General features: G+C 34.9%; 1 protein-coding gene across 3 annotated transcripts in view; it reads left to right on the top strand.

Moving 5' to 3' along the window:
- The first annotated feature begins 794 nt into the window (after positions 1-794).
- Positions 795-19,161, top strand: part of supt3h (SPT3 homolog, SAGA and STAGA complex component) — a 109,578-nt gene continuing 91,211 nt past the window's right edge. The window contains exons 1-2 of one of the 3 annotated variants that reach the window (XM_026230031.1): positions 795-1,002; positions 6,543-6,651. In XM_026230031.1, the coding sequence (XP_026085816.1) occupies positions 978-1,002; positions 6,543-6,651 (134 nt within the window). In that variant the 5' untranslated portion in view covers positions 795-977. Of the gene's footprint in view, positions 1,003-2,446; positions 2,552-6,542; positions 6,652-19,161 lie in introns of those variants that run through there. The other 2 variants (XM_026230032.1, XM_026230033.1) reach the window with 2 other exon arrangements.

Below are 19,161 nucleotides of genomic sequence, written 5' to 3'. Positions count from 1 at the left end.
AAGTATTAATAGTTGTGTGTAACTGAAGCCGTGTGATTAAACATGCATGTGTTTGTATCTATGAATAGCTTCAAATCTCTCAGATTTCACTTCTCTCTCTCTCTCAGGATTCTCATTTTAAACATCTGTAACTCCCATACATTAACCATCTGATCTGAACATGCTAAAAAAAAAATATTAAATCTATTAAAGCACACCAGTTTATGTGGAAAAGAAACACTGGTAAAACATTATAAACCATATAAAGTCATTACAATAGTAAAAACCCTCCAGATTTAATTTTTTTTGGTTAAAAGTGTTAAAAGCAGTGCTAAAAGTTTAATACGATATGAGATTTAAATACCTTGTATACTTGCAAACTGATGCAAGTGATGATTGTGTTTTCATTCCTACTAATATTAAAGTGTATTTTTATGTAATGTAATGTATTTTTAATGCTGACTGGATCTTAAAGAGATTAAAATCTGAATGGGACCAATTATTCCCTAGTTTAAATTTATAATAAAAATGCATTCGTATATGAAAGAAAAAGGTGTAGCCTACTGATCTATTAAGTTGTAATATGTCAATAAATGAATAGATCACTATATAGTGATAGTGCGTGCACATAGCCAGAACTCTCTCATATAAAGTATAACCATATTCAAATACTGGTCTGTTAAATGTTATATATATAATATAAAAAACTTTCTTAATCACATCTTATTAACCGTCTTTCTGACCTTGAACGCCACCGGAGAGTTTTTGTTGCACCTCCAGTGGGACGGCAGCACCGAGCACAGAAAGTTGGGCTGTCCGTCCGCACGAGCTCGGCGGGGTGGTCCGCGATGATCTCCACCATCGTCCGGTTGTCGTGCTGTCGGAGTCTCGGCAGCGCCGCGTTCTGCTCCTGCGGCGCATCGCTCATCTTCCCCGCCACCGGCTGAAGGCTGCTGGACGGCGGACTGAACCTGCGGCTGGTGCTCGGATCTACCGGGATGCGCATCACAACAATGTCAGCAAGGTAAGGGCACTTCAAACCAGCACCAAAGTTTGTGTGTTCGATTAAAAACAAGCAGATGGTCTCTAGTATAGAAAGTCTGCTAGGCGCTTTCCAGAAAGCGATAAAGATGCTCGGTTCCCCTCCGGCTTTACGCGCGAGCTCTACAGGCGAATCTCGTGGAAATAAACGCAAGGGAGCTCCTAGTTACGCTCAGAGGAACCACCGACATAATTAACAAGGAGATCTTGCTTCTCCTTTGCGTTAACAAGCGTCAAAATCGGGAATAAAACCGAGTCGCTTCGCATTACGCGCGGAGCAAGAGTTCTCTTCAACGCGCTTCTTAAACGTACCACCATATAAGAAGTGAAACAAAAAAAAGTTAGCAAAAGTCCTTAAGAGCTTCTTTCTCCATGCAGAGACTTTGTGAAGGGTTTAAAAGGTGAATTCCGAAGGTTGTGGGTTAGAAAGATGAAAGCCGCAGTGTTTGTCTCGTTGTGTGGTTTGTCTTAGGAGGCAGGGACTTGGGTGAGCTCAGGTTTTTGTGGTTATATATAAATGCAGAAGCAGGAGGATTATTATGCTGATGAGTCTTGAGCACGTCATTGCTCCAAGCACCATTTCATGGCATCAAAATAAATGAGCAGTTCAGTTATTTTGATATTCCCTTCTCTTACCAAAGCAATGCATTTAAATACACACAGAGACAATATACACATTTGTGACTGAATAGGCTTAAAATGTTAAGATCAAGTAAATACGTTCCAAGTTCAATGAGGATACACACAACGAACTTTGGAGCATTTATTAAGCAAAATATTCAACAATATGCTACAGAGAGTTTCTTTCACTGTTCGCTAATACTGAGAGATATAAAGGCTCATAAAGAGACATAAAACACCACTCATCCAAACTAGACAGAGAGCAAACAAGCGAGAGAAGTGACTCATTTCCTATTTCTAAAGACAGATAAGGAGTCCGAGCTAAAGTTGAATATTATACAAGATCAGACAACAACAATATCCATTCAAGTATATTGAACTAATTTAAGTCCCTCCCTTCATTCACCCTTCTAAATTATGACCCTTTATAGAAAGTCAGGCAGTAACATGATAAAAACGATAATAATATTAATATTAATACTAATAATAAAGTACAAAATAATAATTTTAATCATACTTATATTTTCTTTTCTTTTTTTTAAATGTAGCTAATACTCAATTATGTTACTATTTTAGATTGTATTAATGATATAATTATAATTTAAAAAAAAAAGTTTTTTCTAATGTTTTTTAACTGAGTGAATCTCAAAAGCTCTTTTGGTGGCGCTCTTTAACGTTTAAATTCGTCTTTTATTATGCGACGAGTGCAAACGCAGAACTACAGCAGCGCTCGCTTGCCACCGCAGTCCTATTGCGTTATATAACCGTAAAAAACTCCACTACCCACAATCCCTGGCAGAGCCGCGTGACGTCATATAGACACGCGCTGACCGTTGTGTTTACATCAGAGACAAGTGCCTCGCAGTTTGAAAGCGCACATGTGGATGGATTGAATAATTCATAACGTAAGGTAAAAATGTTCAGTTAACCTACTTAAACGTGTGAGGTTACAGTTCAGTTCTGGCCATTTTTTTATTCAGTTTAAAGGTCAACCGAAAGCGAGACTTGAAAAGCTCTGTCTGTTCGGTTCGAGTCACTGTTGTTTTTATTTTATAAAGTGTGTTATAAACAGTACCACAAACATCATTATGCCTTTAATAACGTTGAATCTTTTCATTTGAAATACTTTTAGCTGTTTGGATTCTTTACAATGTAAAGTTGTTACAGTAAATAGCTTTCATGTAACGTCTTGTAACATTACAACGGCATGCTAAGCCAAATGACCTAGCGGAATGCTCATTAAACATGCTAAATGTTTGTTCAAAATCATAATAAGATGGAAAAAATAGCAGATTTCTTATTGTAAAGTCCCATGTGCCTGTATTAGTTGAGGGTTAATACTCTTTTCTTCCTCCACAGTCAATTCTGTGTTTTATTCTGGGAGGAAAAAAAGGAAAAAAATTACAGACTTTCCCTCATGTGTATTGTTTGTAAAACCTTGGCTGTTTGAAAGACTAGGAAGAGTGATTTCAGCATTCGACATGAAGTCTGACTCTGTGGAAACTTCACACACACACACCCACACACACACACACACACACAGAGAGACAGAGACACACTCACTCACACACAGATGATGGAGATTTGAACGTGTGAGCCATTTCTCCTCCTTCCTGTCCAAGCACACGTCCAAGAGCCTTTAATCGACACGTTTCGGTGTGAGAGAAATGGATTTCGCTTGATTTTACAGACGCAGGCAGCCGCTGCTGTGTGTGGCGAGGATGGAGGAGGGAAATAAAACATCCAATGGCTCTGAATCGCATTTGCCACTTCTTTAGGGCCTCGAGAAAGACGCACTATTAAGTTACATTTCCTTCTTCGGTGACTGCGAGCGCCAAATATGTTTCTGATTTTCCCCCAGTTTATGATGATGGTCTGTAAATTTATGAGACTGCTGAGTTGGAGTAATTGTAATTAATGAAAAATATAGTCGAATATATATTGAAACGGCATGCGGCGGAAGGTTGGAGTTTGGAGTTGTCTTGGATGAAGAAGAAATAAATATGTTGGAGGTCTTTGAATGCTGATATTTGTGGGCTGTAGTAAAAGACTCCTTCCTCAAATAATTTTTATGTCACTTAGATTCATCCGTATTTACACGCTGTAGGACTACTGCTCTTGGCAGAATCGACGAAAATAAATCTCATGCCCGCGACTAAATGAGTAAATTAACTAGGCGTCTGTAGAAACGACAAAAAAGACGTGGAAGCTACATAAAGTCCTGACTATTTAATTACACAGAGGAAAATGCAATAAATAGAAAGGCTCCCTTTTCTGTTCTTTCAAAGCCTTTTGCATGTTGAAGTAATCTTGATTCATTTGCCACATCTGAATTCGTTTTGCCCAGTATGGCGACCATCTGCCTTCACCAGTCAAAGCAAAAGCTTTATCTTTCATCCAACAGAGGGGGCGAAAACAGAAGGAAATTTTACGCTGGGATGTGTTTATTGAAGAAAAAGGCCCTGCTTTTGCTTTGGTGACACTTTGGAACATTTAGCCTCATGTCGCTCCGAGACAGAATTAAGATTTATATTGGCTCTGATTAAAGGAGAGCTTCGCTGAAAAATGACAATTCGGCTTTCGTTTATTAACCTTCATGTCGTTCCAAACCCAAATGATGTTGTCATTCTTGTGGGACACGGGAAAATACATTTTGAAAAATGTCCTGGGTGCTCTTTGAAGCCATTTGGGACGTATGATGTCAAACTCCAAAAATGATGAAAGTTATTCTGTATGATCTGTATTTTGAGTCTTTTGAAGCCTTATGACAAGACTAAGCTTTGAAATCTCATTCTCCAGTTTCAAACATGAGCATTATTGAGATTCGAGAGCTGTATTTATTTTTTTTTTTTGTGAACTGGTTATAATTTATATAGGCTACTACAATTTATACAAAATTCACAGAAAGTTTAAATATTTAACATTTATTGTTATTTTGAACGGAGTATAAATTGATTGTTTATTAAATTATACTAAAAGTAAAATATTAATACTAATTATTAATATTATTATTGTAAATGTATTTTTTTATTTTATTTTTATCTGTATTGTTGTTGATTTTTCGCAATTATGAGTGTAAATTTCTTTTTATTTTTTAGGTAAAAAGTTTAAATATTTGATATTTTGTGAGTTTAACTTGTATAATCAATTTATACTGAAAAGTCTTAATATTTAATATTTTGTATTATTTGAAATAATGTAATCTATCTATATTGTTAGATATTGTGTGTATAATGGTTAAACTGTATAATCAAATACTATGTAAGTTTCACCGAAAGTATTAAATGTTCATGTTATTTAATGAATAATGAAATGTGTAAACTTGTATATGTAATTTATAAAAAAAATTCAGTGTATTTAATATTATTAATTTTTAAAATGAGTGCCCATTGTACATAATTTATACAAAAAAATTCACAAAATATATACACATTTTATATACATCTTTATATATATATATATATGTGTGTGTATTGTGCTGTATTTTGAGTCTTCTAAAGCTGTACGACAAGCCTAAAATCTCTTAGATTTTTCAAACTGATGTCGCTTTGGTTTGACATTAAGAAAAGGAGCGTCCACCTGTGAGATTTGATAGTCTGATGCTGGAGGAAGGCTGTGGGTTCTGAGTCTCTCACGCCGGATTAAGGTTCAAACAGACCAAGGGTTTGTTCAAATAAAGCTGGTGGTCCGTGACGATGTACCTTTCCGTGATTCCAAATGGAAATCTCTGCACACATTTGAATTTGACAAGCTCCATTTCTGGGTTTGTGTCAGCATCCTGTTAATTTGTTTTCTTTGTATTAAAGTAAGTCTAACAGCGAACTGTGCAGATAGCTGTGTGATGAATGTTAACTGCTCGACGACGTGCTCTGATAGTTCAGAAAAAGTCAGATAATGAGCAAATAATAGGCTAGTATATGAACGATGTATGCTGAGTCTCATAATGCCAATATATTTAATTTATCCGATTAATAAACCCAGCCTCCAAGTTTCTACAAACAGCTTTATCAATGGATAGAGCAGATTTCAGGTTTCAAATATTAATATTATTGTTATTTATTTATTTTATATATATATATATATATTTGGTATTTTAACATTTAAATATTTATATATATATTTATATAATTTTGTATATATTTTGTGTATTATGTGGATATATATATATATATTTATATATATATATATATATATATATATATATATATATATATATTTTTTTTTTTTTTTTTTCTTTTTTTTTCTTTAATTATTATTTTTATTTTAAATATATAAGTTTGAGTCCACATTTGGAGATCTAGGACTCAAAGTTAAATTTGAACTTAAAAATGGTAGGATAAAGTTTTAAGATTAAAAGAAAAAAGTATGAATTTCTGGCATAAAATAAATATTTTTAGGTCACTAATCAGTTTTTATCTAAAATGTCATCAGAATTTTAAAATACATATTGGTCGACTATTACTGAAACGCTTTTAGTGGGTAATTTTATATATTTGACCCTTACATGGAAATGAATTTAAATGCTTTTTTGTATGTTTAGTTTAGATTCAGTGCTTAATGTTAATATATGCACTGATCAAACATTTGGTAAATACTAGACAAACACAGACTTTAAACTCGTCTGCTGTTCCCTTTGAACTAAAAGAAACATTTTCAGTCATTGTTTACAGTAGTTTAATCAGCATTGCTTTGGGCATTAAAAATAATTCAGTCTCGCATGTTTAAAGGCTAAATCTCTCTCTCTCTGAGCGGCGTTTGTCATTGATTCCGGTTGAACGTGTCCGGCTCTGAACATGTGGTGTGTTTCCCGTCCTGTCGCTGGACGCATCAGGAAGCGTTTTGCGTGTGAAGTGGCTTTCTAATTGCTCAGGCTTTGAGTGTGTTGTGTGTGTGTGTGTTACAGATGAGCAACAGTGCTGCGAGTCCAATGGCAGCCAGCAGCAGCAGCACCGCGGCCGGACGCACATCCGGAAAGACCACCAGCTTCATCCCTGAGCTCCAGAGCATGATGTAAGTCCAGGAGTTTTCCTGTCTAAACTTATTCAAAAAACTCTGAGGTGTTCCAACCGATGGTAACAACTGATTAACATATTCATATGCCATTTACATATTGCTCCAAGATAATTTAGAGAAGAATTGGTCTAGAACAATTGACTTTTCATATGTTAACGCATTTAAACACTTGTGTCTCAAGTATAGTCATATGATTTGGAATTAACTGTATAAAACGTGGAATGTCACGGAATGTTGAGTGAATATCATCATACGATCCCCACAGAAAGTTCATGACAACATGTCAAAATAAGAGTTGGGTTTAACGTGAAGAAATTGTGACATAAATAACATTACAGTAGAATGTACTTCCCAAAGTAATAATAATCATTACAACTTTTAAAAATATCACATAATTTTCCTATATGTTGTAATTTTACCAGTAAACCTGCTGTAGTGCAGCATTTATTTATTTATTGCAAAAATATAAAATGAATTATTTAAACAAATCTAGTCCAGAAACTGCACAGAAAAAAATGTGGAAGTAAAAAAAGAATTTGGGAAAAATAAAGTTACACACACACACACACAAAAAACACTTAATAGGGCCCTAAAAATATTTTTATGTTACAATTTTAATAAATATTTTGGTTGATAAATTATGATCTCATTTAATAAGCCATGCTTTTTGAATACTAACATTTATTTAAACCATTAAAACACAGGGCCCTACTCAAGTCATCGCTATAAACCTTCATGAAGCATTAATCATTTTCTAAAGCGCCGGTGATGCAGGTCTGGATTTGCCATCATCAGCTGAAGAGCACTTTATAATTTACTAAAGTATCACTTATTATTTCATCTTTCAGAAATAAAGAGGGTTTGCTCAATGGAAAGCACGTCAGTGATTGCGGTTCTGTTGATGTACTTCGGCACACGACCGTATTTTCATCAGAAGCCCTGTTTTTCCGTCAAAATCCTTAAGTGTAGTTGATCTTGGAATGAATAATATTAAGCTCAATCTATAAAGCGAGCGTCCAGGTCTACAAAACTGCTTCACCGAAAGCACAAAGGAGTCATAAAGTACATTTACATGCCGAACCATTGACTTCCCTCCAACTGAGCGTTTGCGGTTTGACCTAGTGAGAGATATTCTTTAGGAAAGCCACAGTGAAATTCATCCTGTCGTTCTGCTTTGAATCCCACCTGAGGAGACCTTCAGACTCATGCAAATCACAACAACAGTGTTTTCCTGTCTGTTTACCTCGTGTGGTGTGATGATACGGAAATACACGCCAGCTTTTGTAGAAAAATGAAATAAAGCCTCCTCTTTTTGTTTAGCCTGAGAAGTCAAAACCAGAGACAATAGCTGCTCAACAGGGGTTTTTATGAACTTATGTTATGTACACAAACTTATATCCTGTAATGATGATCCCTGCCAAGATGAAAAATATCACTGTAAGGAATATCTCTTGGTTTTAACAGCTTATTTGGCCTGTACAGATGCCTTAAATGATGGTGCACTTCTCTTATTTTGTTGTTGTTGTTGTTGTTTTGAGTCTTAAATACGAAATGCTCCATGCCTGTTGAATCTCACGTCTTTAACTGCACACACTCCTGTCGTTTTAGACGTTCTTTTGGTCTAAAAAGATGATCACACGACCCTGCAACTCCCCAAATGGCTCCGGTTTGCAGTCTTGTATTTTCGAAAGACATTTAATTATAGCTTGCAGTCAAAGGCATTTTTGATGGAGACTAAATGGCCTCCAATTGCAAAGACTTTCTTCCTCCTTTGGCAGGATGATATGGAGATATTATATTCCAGCGTCTAACAATCTGTTGCATTCGTCTGTGTCAAACTGCACGCTTGTTGTCAACGACGTGCTTTAGTGATTTGCAGCTGAAATTGAAGTGTAAGAATTGCACGAGGAAGGGGAAAAATAGGGGGGTTTGAATAAAGTCAGTCGGGCATCTGTGAATGCGTACTATAAAACAGACTCTCTGTTTTTGACTCCGTCTGCTCTGGGCACGCCGGCCGTCTGGAAAAGTGAGGGAGGAAAATGTAAAGACGGTTTCCTCTGCCGCCTCTTGCCGTGACTGTCTGCCGCCCCGTGCCTTCACGGAGGTCTCTAATTGAGATCACTTGTACTTATAAATGGTAGGAAGTTTTGTGGTTCAATGAGAGGAGCATTAGAAGCGTAGTGTGTGCCTCTTAAAATTAAAACGAGGCTACCGTTTAACTTTCTTAATCAGCTAAATACGTCTCTCTCGAGGCATTTTTCTGCTTTTTCATCTTAATAGAGTTGTTTTTAATAGTGGCAGACCAATATGGGGTTTTCAGTGGCAGATCCTGATGTCTAAAGAGCAGGCTGGGTGGTATTATTGTGCTGAAAAGTAATATAAAGCATTTTAATCAAGCACACAGAATTGCAAAATTTAAATAAAACACACAAAAGTGCATATTCGTGCATTGGAAGGTTTAAAATGGTAAAATATCATTTTATTAGATAAGATGTTAAGCCCACTTGGCTGACTAATATTTTTATTGGCTCATAAGATACTGCTATAGATTAATTAGCCTTGCCAATAGTGTTATTAGTACAATTAAGCACATTTTCATCCTGAATTATCTTATTACTGTAATGCAGAAAACTATTCTCATTACTGTTATTTTAGGATCATTGTTACCATTATAGATTTTAATCATGTTTTTAATTAGTTTTTATTTTTATAATTTGTGTTTTCATTTCAATTTTGTTTAGTTTTAGAAAAAAAAAATTATTTGTGTATTTTAATATTATTATTTTCTTTTTGTATTTTTTTTTTTTTGTACATTTGTTGTTTTCGTACTACCAAGTTCAACTGAATGAAAATGAGAAATGTTCCCTTGCCTCTTAAATTAAATAATGTTGCCATTTAGCTTTCTAAAAAAGATAATGCATTTCTCTCCATGCATTTTCTGCTTTTTCATCTTAACGGAGTCATTTTTAATAGTGGCAGACCAATATGGGTTTAAATTTTAATTGCAAATTTAAGGGGTAAAAAGTGCATTATCAGTTTGCAAAGAATTTGATTTGATTTCTATTTTGTAAGTGTTAAAATAGCCAAATAACACTTAGAGAGGTGGCTATATGTCCCCTTGGTAAGTTAATATTTGTATTAACTCATAAGATAATATTGTAAATTAATTAGCCTTACATTTCTTGACAGCACATTTTCATTCATTCATTTTCTTAGCACTATATTGCAGACAATTGCCTTCTCATTACTTTAATGCAGAGCAATATGGGGTTGCATATTTCGCAAATTAATTGCAAATTTAAGAGGTAAAAAGTGCATTATCAGTTTGCAAATAATTTGATTTGATTTCTATTTTGTAGGTGTTAAAATAGCCAAATATCACTTAATTAGCCAAGTGACTATATGCCCCCTTGGTTAATTAATATTTGTATTAACTCCTAATATTGTAAATTAATTAGCCTTGCATCTCTTGACAGCACATTTTCATTAATTCAGTCATTTCTTGGCAATTTTCTGCATTATAGTACTTTTTCATTACTTTAATGCAGAGCAATATGGGGTTGCACATGTTGCAAATTAATTGCAAATTTAAATGAACATATAAAAGGAGAAAAAACTCCATCATCGGTTTCCAAAGTATTTAGCATTTTGCATAACCACTTGGCCGAGCAATTTTTCTTTTTCATAAGATAATAAGCCTTGCCAGTAAATTTCTTGACCGTCTATCACAATACTAAAAACATTTTGGTGTAAAAACAATTTTCACTTGGAAATTTCACAATCACTTAATCGGCTGAAATTATCGGCCAAGCTAATATTGTAATTTAAATAACTTTGCCTATACTTTCCTTGACAGTCTGTTATGAACACATTTAACTGTTGTTTTGTCATCCTCTGTCATTTTATGAGCAGATCTTTTTGAAATGACAACATGACCATGATTATAGTGTGGTCAGGTAAAGGTGATGTCTGCAGCGGTGCATGCTAAATTACACCTCCGCTGGGATTGTTTTTGTGAAAGCATCTTGTTACAAAAACAGTGCTGACCGCAGAGGTGTTTTTAGTGCTCTGACATGTTGCTAATCTGCTGCTTGACAGCAAAAGATGGCATAAATGACTTCTGCATGCAGTCTGAAGCATTATACGAAGAAATGCATTTGTTAATATGCTTCCAATCGTGTGTTAGAAAGAGTGCTTGCTTTAATTTCCATGAGACAAGGATTAGGTGCTAAAGATAATACAGACAGTTTAATATGGCCAGTGTCCTGCTATTCGCCTCTCTGTGGGTTCGACCAGCCTTCATCTTCCTCTCTCAAAGCCCCGGCCAGTTAAAACACATTCATTGCACTGCACTAAGGTAAGCAGTGTCTGTAATGATGGATGATTTTGTAGCCAGAAAACGAGAAAGGATCTGACACCGAACACCAGAGCTGAGCTTCACCCGTCTAGAATCTGAAAAGTAGACTAAAACGTCATTACTGCGTTTATTATTAAGTGTGGGTGGGGAAAAATAATATTAAACAATCGAATTCCAGTGGATAATGTCCCACCCTTCATTATTTCCCACTGAATATTTAGCTTTATTTATAGCGCGTTTACTTTGTGCAATGCGATCCATCGCCATCAGATACTGATTCACTGTCAGCTTCAGTCGAACAAATAAACATGAATGGCAAATTAAACAAACAAGCCAAAAACAAATCATATGCTACTGGTGGGATTCATTCGGGACAGATTTGTCTGTCTTCAGTCTGAGCTCATATTCACTGTGGGTTTTATCACGGCACGAGGCGATGCTCTCCGACTGCTTCCCTTTAACTGACTTCAAGTGTATCATGGCCTGTGGTTGTAACCTGATCAAAGCCAGTCCTCCGTGAACTCCAGGGTTCATCACTGAAGACTGCATCATTTTTTTCTATTAAAGTGATTTGAAATCCCATTTTTGTGGCGTCATTCAGTTTCAGTCCATATTACCATGTTGGCAAGAGTGTTTAAAAACACCTGAAGTCCTCATTCAGTTTCAGTCCATTTTGCTTTATGAATTTTAGCACCTATTTTATTTTGCCGCAATTATTTGTGGCACGGTGTTAGTACTACTTTACTCCGAAAAAACCCACACCAGCATTTTTGTGGCTTGCAAGTCCTGTCTGTTTTTTCTTTTTATACTGCAGTTTCAAGAAGGCTACAGTATGAGCTAGATTTTGAAATGCATTGCTTAAATATTGAAATGGGCTGCATTGAGGGAAATTTTTACAGTGTTGAACTAATGATGTTAATGCATAAGTGAGACTTCTAATGCCTCTGAAACCCATTGCATGTCTATACGCTGTTTTTGAAAGACGTATTGTTAATTAAGTGTGACGTATTTTGTGTTTTTGCCTTACTATCTGTAATTAGTGGCCTTGAGTAGAGAACCGTACAGCCGTGAGCTGTTTGTAATGTTAGTCCATTTATTATGACACACTGTGTAATTGCTTTTGTTCAAACTCACATACATGCACAGACTTTTGCTCTAACTGTTGTTATTTCTGACATGTTTTTCTTGTTTACTTAATGGTTAGCAAGTTAATATTGTGAGTAAGTACTGTTGAAAACAGCAAAACCGTTTACATCACTCTTCAAAAGTTTGAAATTAATACATTTATTTAGGATGCATGAAAAAGCGAAAATGACTGTAACAACATTTAAAATGTAATAAAAGATTCAAATTCAAACAAATGCTGTTTTTTGAAATTCATATTTCTAAAGGAATCCGAAAAAACAAAACAATGAATGGTTTCCACAAAAATATAGAAAAAATGTATTCAACTGTTTTCAAAATTGATAATAATGATAAATTATTGAGTATAAAGTCAGCATTTAAGAATGATTTCTTTATGATCACATGACACTGGAGACTGGAATAATGATGCTCAAACTTCAGCTGCACATCACATGAATAAATGTAATTTATATTATAATAAATTATAATATTATTTCACAATATTATTGATTATTCTGTATTTTCGATCAAATAAATGCAGCCTTGGTGAAGATTCGAAAAATTGAACCCGACCCCAAACATTTGAATGGTAGCAGTGTGTATCAAAGACTGTTTTTATCTTTTTTTTTTTTTTTAGACATGGAAAATGCTAGAACTATGGTATTCTTTGAAGTTTTTTGGAGTATATTGGATACTTTATACTCTGAAATGCTTACAAAGCACCACAGTATGACCATTTGTACCATGACATGAGATGATACTAACTTGGCTGACATTTTTTTTGGGAGTTTGCAGCAGGATTTCTTTCATTTATATAATGACCATTGTGAAATAAATCTTCATTGAAAGGGTCATATAATATCTGGGAGCAAAACACAATCATATTTTATAGTCAGGAAAAAGTTGCTGATGGAAAAGCCATTTATATGTCTTTGTGGGAACGTAATGAGACTGAGTGAATGTAGCACTTTAATTTACTCCCAACAGTTAGGTGAACGTCAGCCACTTAGTGTAATTAAATACGGCATTAAGATTCAGAGCTGTCAGGAAGCGTCGAGTGGCATTTCCAGGTGCGACGGCCCACTGTCCTCTCTCAGCATTTAACTGCATTTACAGCGATCCACTACAGGACCTGGGTGAAACCAAGGGCCGTTGACTAGCAACCTGTAGGCATTTGTCTAATTCGGGCTTCTGTCTCCTGGGCTGCAGCCTGTATAAAACCCTCTTTGCTTTCAAGGCCCCTCGAATGTTTTCGTAAACTTGGATGGAGACGAGTCGCATTGGAAGCAAACATCAGTAATGAGCTGGCACACAGACTCTCTGGTTAACCAGACTGTAATTTGGGGACTGAAAAGAACCTCTCATCACTATTGAGTATTTGTTTACCACTGTTTAACTCTAGTGTTTCTGCACAGAGCCTCTTTCTGAAAGACGCTTTAACTGTTGCTGTTCTGATCTGATTGTACTGGACGTGGAATGACCATGTAGTTATGTAGAGATGGCTTTACATTAAATATGCAGTTTCTATCATAGGCTCTGTTCTAAAATATTGTGAGCCCTCTTCTCTGCATATCCTAAATATAAAGGCAGCATTCTAATTGAAACTGAATATTTTAAATGATCGTGTTAAGTGATTTAGGGCATTCTACATAATATACGGAGCAACTTTGGGTACATAGCGCACAAGAGATTCAAGTTTGGTGTTAGATGTTCCTAAACGAATGATACAATACAGGTTAAAAATGTGCTTCACTCAAATAGTGCGCAAGAAAATACTATTTTTCTTTTCATTAAGTTGGACAATTTATATATATATATATATATATATATATATATATATATATATATATATATATATATATATATATATATATATATATATATATATTTTTTTTTTTTTTTGGTTCTGAATGAATTCCCAATATTTACTACCTTTCCAAAGCCTGTAAGTTTTTTTTATTTATTAATTATAATTTTTTAATTAGCAAGGATGCATTTAATCGATCATAAACATTTATAATTTTACAAAGGGTTTTATTTCAATTTTCTTTTCAACTTTTAATAAAAAAAAAAAAGAATTTTTAAATCAATTTTATTATTTTAAATTGCTGCAATAGATCACAATATCATTTATCTATTTTTTTTTTTTAATCAAACGGAGCCCTGGTGAGCATAAGAGACTTCTTATTAATAAAAAAAAAAATATATATATATATATATATATATATATATATATTATACCATAATTTTTTGTTTAAAAATAAAAATGTAATGCGTGTGTATATATATATATATATATATATATATATATATATATATATATATATATATATATATATATATATATATATATATATATATATATATATATATATATATATATATATAATATACACACGCATTACATTTTTATTTTTAAACATATTTGTTTTATTTTTAAAATCTTGAGTAATTAACATTGTTTTTTTTCTTCCATAGACCAAAAACAATAACACTACAGACAACCTAAAAACTATGCTTTCTTTCTAGGATGCTGCCTGTGTAGGCAACTCACTATGTTTTGGAACAGAGCCGGTGAATTTGTTCTGATTCTCCAGTTCAAATAGTGTCGGTAACATGAAAGCAATATCAACAAACAAGACTTTGTATTTGAGATTTGACTTCTAGGTCTGATGGTGCATATTTTTAACATCTTTTATTGCAGCTGACAGCAGTAAATTAAAGAACAATATGCTCTGGAAACCTTTTATTTACTTCATAATGAACTCTCTACAAAACAATGCCAGTAAGCCAAGTGCAGTCTCGCCCATTGCATTTCGCAATACTTCTGGGAAAAGGCTCAGAACAATAGAGAGATTCCTGCATACATGAAGCTCGCGTTTTTGAACTCAAAACAGAATAAGTAGGTGCTATAGATTCTCTATGTTCTTCTTGCTTGAGGTTTTATGAATGCCAGACTGCTCGAGCGGTAATGATCGATGGCTTGATGTGAGCAAAACAAAAATCCAAGTAGAATGTTTTGCAACCTTCTTATTAAAAGCATACATTGAGGATCTGCATGCTTTCTATAGAAAGAACTTTTGAATTGATTTACGATGCATTCAAACTAGGACGAGACTCCAAGCTTGTTTGGTATAAATGTAGAAACTTTTCACTCGACGCCCATCAATATTTAAGCATCTTCAAATTACCTTAACCGAGAACGGTTCATGCATTTACGCATTTCCTCTTGCATTAATTGTTGCGGCATTTACCCTCGTTGCAATCATGTTTATTAATAAGAAGCCTTGTTAATATTTAGACGTCGTGAGAACATGTATTGTTTTCTTTGTCAGCGAAATGCAGTCCATGGAAAGCTCAGTTGCTTTTAAACCTTATTTTTCAGTGGAAAACAACATCTTTGGAGATTCGCCTTTGGACGTCTAATGCATATTTAACAGTGAGGAGGAACGTTTTAATAGACAGTGTCAACCTCGGTGAGGGAGTCTTTCTGATTAATTTTACATAAGGTCTTGCCTTTATACTCCACTGAGTGGCTGTCATTTCCCCAAAGGATTCAGTGATATACCGAAACACCTTTACAAGTAGTTTTGTGCTCGCAGTGCACACACGAGACAATGAAACAGGAGCCATGATGTCTAGTTGAGTAACTATAGCACCCTGCCCAATGCCGTCAGAGGATGAGTCAACAGCCGTTCCAATCAGAAAAACAGTGTTGTTGACAACACGCTCGGTTGTGGGGTTAATTCTTAATGACTGTTTTTCTCCTCTGAGCTTTAACGTACCTCTACTTTGGAGTCTCAGCTTCTCTAAAAATCATTTTCGGCCCATTTCGTGCACGTTGATAATCGTTAATTGATTTCATTAATGATGCAATGTATCCATTTAACTTAGTATATCTCAGGTCTGTTCGTAGGGTTTGCAGAATGCAAATAATCCAATGCAGCTAAACATATATTTGTGCATAATTAGGATTGAAAAATAAATAGGCTTATTTTGATGCTGCTCTACATTTTTGGTGCAAATTTGACATTTTTCCAGTGTTTCCATATTTCCAGCATTTAAATCATTTCTGCTTTTGTTTATGCGTTTACAAAATTGTGAATTTCAGTATTGAGCCATGTTTGCATATTAAAGGCACATGCAGTCAATTTTAATATTAATAACCTTTGAGATTTCTGTTACTTTTGCATGATAAACATTTGTGATCACGACTTGATGTCCAAATGTAAAATCTGGGTCCGGAAGCAAAACCAGTTGACCCACATGAATGATTTAGTCCTAATGGCACATGTCAATTCTGTTCTGATCAGTGTGTTCTTATGTTCTTCAGATTATAAGTAATACAGTTACATAACAAAATTAGCAAACTCTTTATATTTGGAGGGTCCAGATTCCAATGTTGCATTTGAAAATGCAAGATTCATATGGATTCATGGGAATTCTGTGCTTTAGAAGTATTTCAAGTTTCTGCAGGTTTTAAAAATTCACCCTCTCCCAATTTAAAAAGCTCTTAAATCAGAGCAGGAAGTCTTAAAATCACAAAGTCGTTGCATTAAATGTTGCAAAAATTTAATGGATTTTCAGTGTTTTTACTTTCCAATGCAACAATGTAAGCATTGTTAAATTAAGACACATTTACTTGAGATGCAAATCTCAATTTTTGAAAAAATTAACACGACTGAGCTTATGCTTCAAACAAAATCTCAGTGGAGTATGAAAAATAGTTTCACTTTGGAATTCAAATATTTGTTCTTGTTTTAATGATAAACTCACTTCATTTTAATCAGAATCACAGAAAACAAGACTTCTGATCTTAAGTCATTTTGCTTCTCAAGTAAATGTATCTTGATTTAAGAATCTTTAGACATTTGCACTGTAAAACAAGACACAAACACTGAGGAGAAGCATCACTTTTATTTTTTTTTGCATTGTGTCCAGAAGGTATTTGGTTGGAATAATAAAGACATTAACATTAAGAGAACATTTACTGTTTCTTTCAGTTTATTTGGTTTCAAAAAGGTCTTTAAAAAAGGTCATAAAGCCTGCAGAAACCCTGAGTGATATCTGTAAGTGCAGTGGACATGGCCTAAAGACCTTTAAAATCTGTGAGATGACAAAGTGTTTCTTTTGTGGTTTCAAAACACTTGTAACCGAAGACAAGAACCGGATACTACAGAATCAAACCTGACATGCAAAGAGCCGGCGCGTGGCTCCCCGAGCGGATATCTGATATGTGCAGGTGTGTCGTGGGTTTCTGTAGCGAGTGATTGCTGTGGTCAGATTACCATGCCAGTTAGAGAGGGCGATTTTGTCCTTTAAGACTAATGTTTAGATTTCAGCGTGCGTTGCGGGCTAGCGCGTTCTGCACGCTGCTCACACTCACGCGCAAGCTTCTGTAATTAGCCCTGACACGTTCCCTGGCACACGAGCACGGGTGTGTTGATTGGCAGGTGCATGATGTCATTCATCCCTGTTTTTCGCCATCACGCTCTCCTGTGGTATTAGTGTTATTTGAACGTCTCTCTTCGCTTTCGTGAACTTGTTTACATCCGTTAACTCGAATTTGAATGTTTAAATCTGCAATCACAAATGGCGTTTTGAACATGTAAGTGTTTTTCCAGCATCCTCGGAGCCAGACAGTTCGTCTCCCAGCTCTTCACTTATTGTTTACATATCAAAAATGTACATTTTTAAGGGGAAATAAAGCATTACAAGGGCCTATTTGAAAACAGTCCATTTCCCCTGCGGTGAGCAGCGGAGCCACAGTTGGAAAAGGAAGCCAAGGCTGAGGAGGAACGCCAATGCAGCGCGTCCAGTTTTCCTGAGTCTCATTCCGGGCATTTTTACATTCTGTTTTCCCTTATAGCTCTTGTGCGTATCGTATTATAAATATTTTTAAGTAATGTTCTGGCTTGAGAAACTTCTGCATTCCTGTCTAGGTTAAATCAATACAGCTGTGGCAAACAGGTAAAGCCTTGTTAAACGCAGTTGCTGGAATCACTTCATTACGGCACAATCAAAAACTTATCGGAACATTTCATATGTTACCCTTGAAACCCCCTGCTGCTCTTGATTGTCAATGGGCTGTTGTATAGTGTACTTTCTAAATAGCTATGCTATTCCTCAATTTGCCAATTGCTCAAAGAATAAAGTAAGAAACTTATCAAAATGTACCAGTGTCTGCAAGCAATTAAGTGTTTCTGATGCAAACGTTGTAGTTAAATGTCACTTTGGTGTTATTGACTGATATTTTGTGATGCATCAGAATTTACCTTGTAGTGTTTAGTCCTGCTTAACTCTAATTTTGCATGAATGAATGAATGACCACAGCGCCAAATTTGTGCCAAAGTAGGCCAAGAAGCGGATTCCGCAAATGTAACCTAAATATAAATGTGTATATATAGTGGACTTTTTATATAGAAATGTATTTAAAATGCAGTGCCATTTCTGGGTGATTCGTCAAATGCATCAAAAGTAAATTATTATTATTTTTTTTTTTTTATGCAAAAGTTGTCAAATCATGCTGGATTACATGGATCATCTGGTTCTGTACATTCCAGCTCATCTTTCAGTGTACATTTTCATGCCAAAAAAATAATTACAGTGCTTCTTTCTGTAGCTCTTAAGTCGTATTTCACCCTTCCACAAATGAAGGCCCTAAAAATGTCTTAAATCAGAGCAGAAATCTTGTATTCATAAAGTCACCCAAGTGCAACTGAAAAAAAATATATTAATAATCTCTTCCTCAGTATTTTTGTTTTGTTTTCCAATACAAAACATTTATCTAAACATCCTTAAATCAGGATACATTTACTGGAGATAAAAATGGAAGCAATTATGTCATGTTTTGTGAGAAATTGAATAAAATTAAGTGAGTCTATGCTTAAAACGAACAAAAATCTGTCAATGAATGAAGACTCATTTTCCCTTGTTGATTTTTCTGCTATATGCTCTTGTTTTAATCACTCTGTTGAACTTTGAAGCATTGCTAATACGAAACATTTACATTAGATACCACATTG

Source organism: Carassius auratus, chromosome 42 (assembly GCF_003368295.1).
Source record: "Carassius auratus strain Wakin chromosome 42, ASM336829v1, whole genome shotgun sequence".
Taxonomy (NCBI): Eukaryota; Metazoa; Chordata; class Actinopteri; order Cypriniformes; family Cyprinidae; genus Carassius; species Carassius auratus.
The sequence above is the reverse complement of the archived record's forward strand: the minus strand, read 5'-3'. Positions and strand labels throughout refer to the sequence as shown.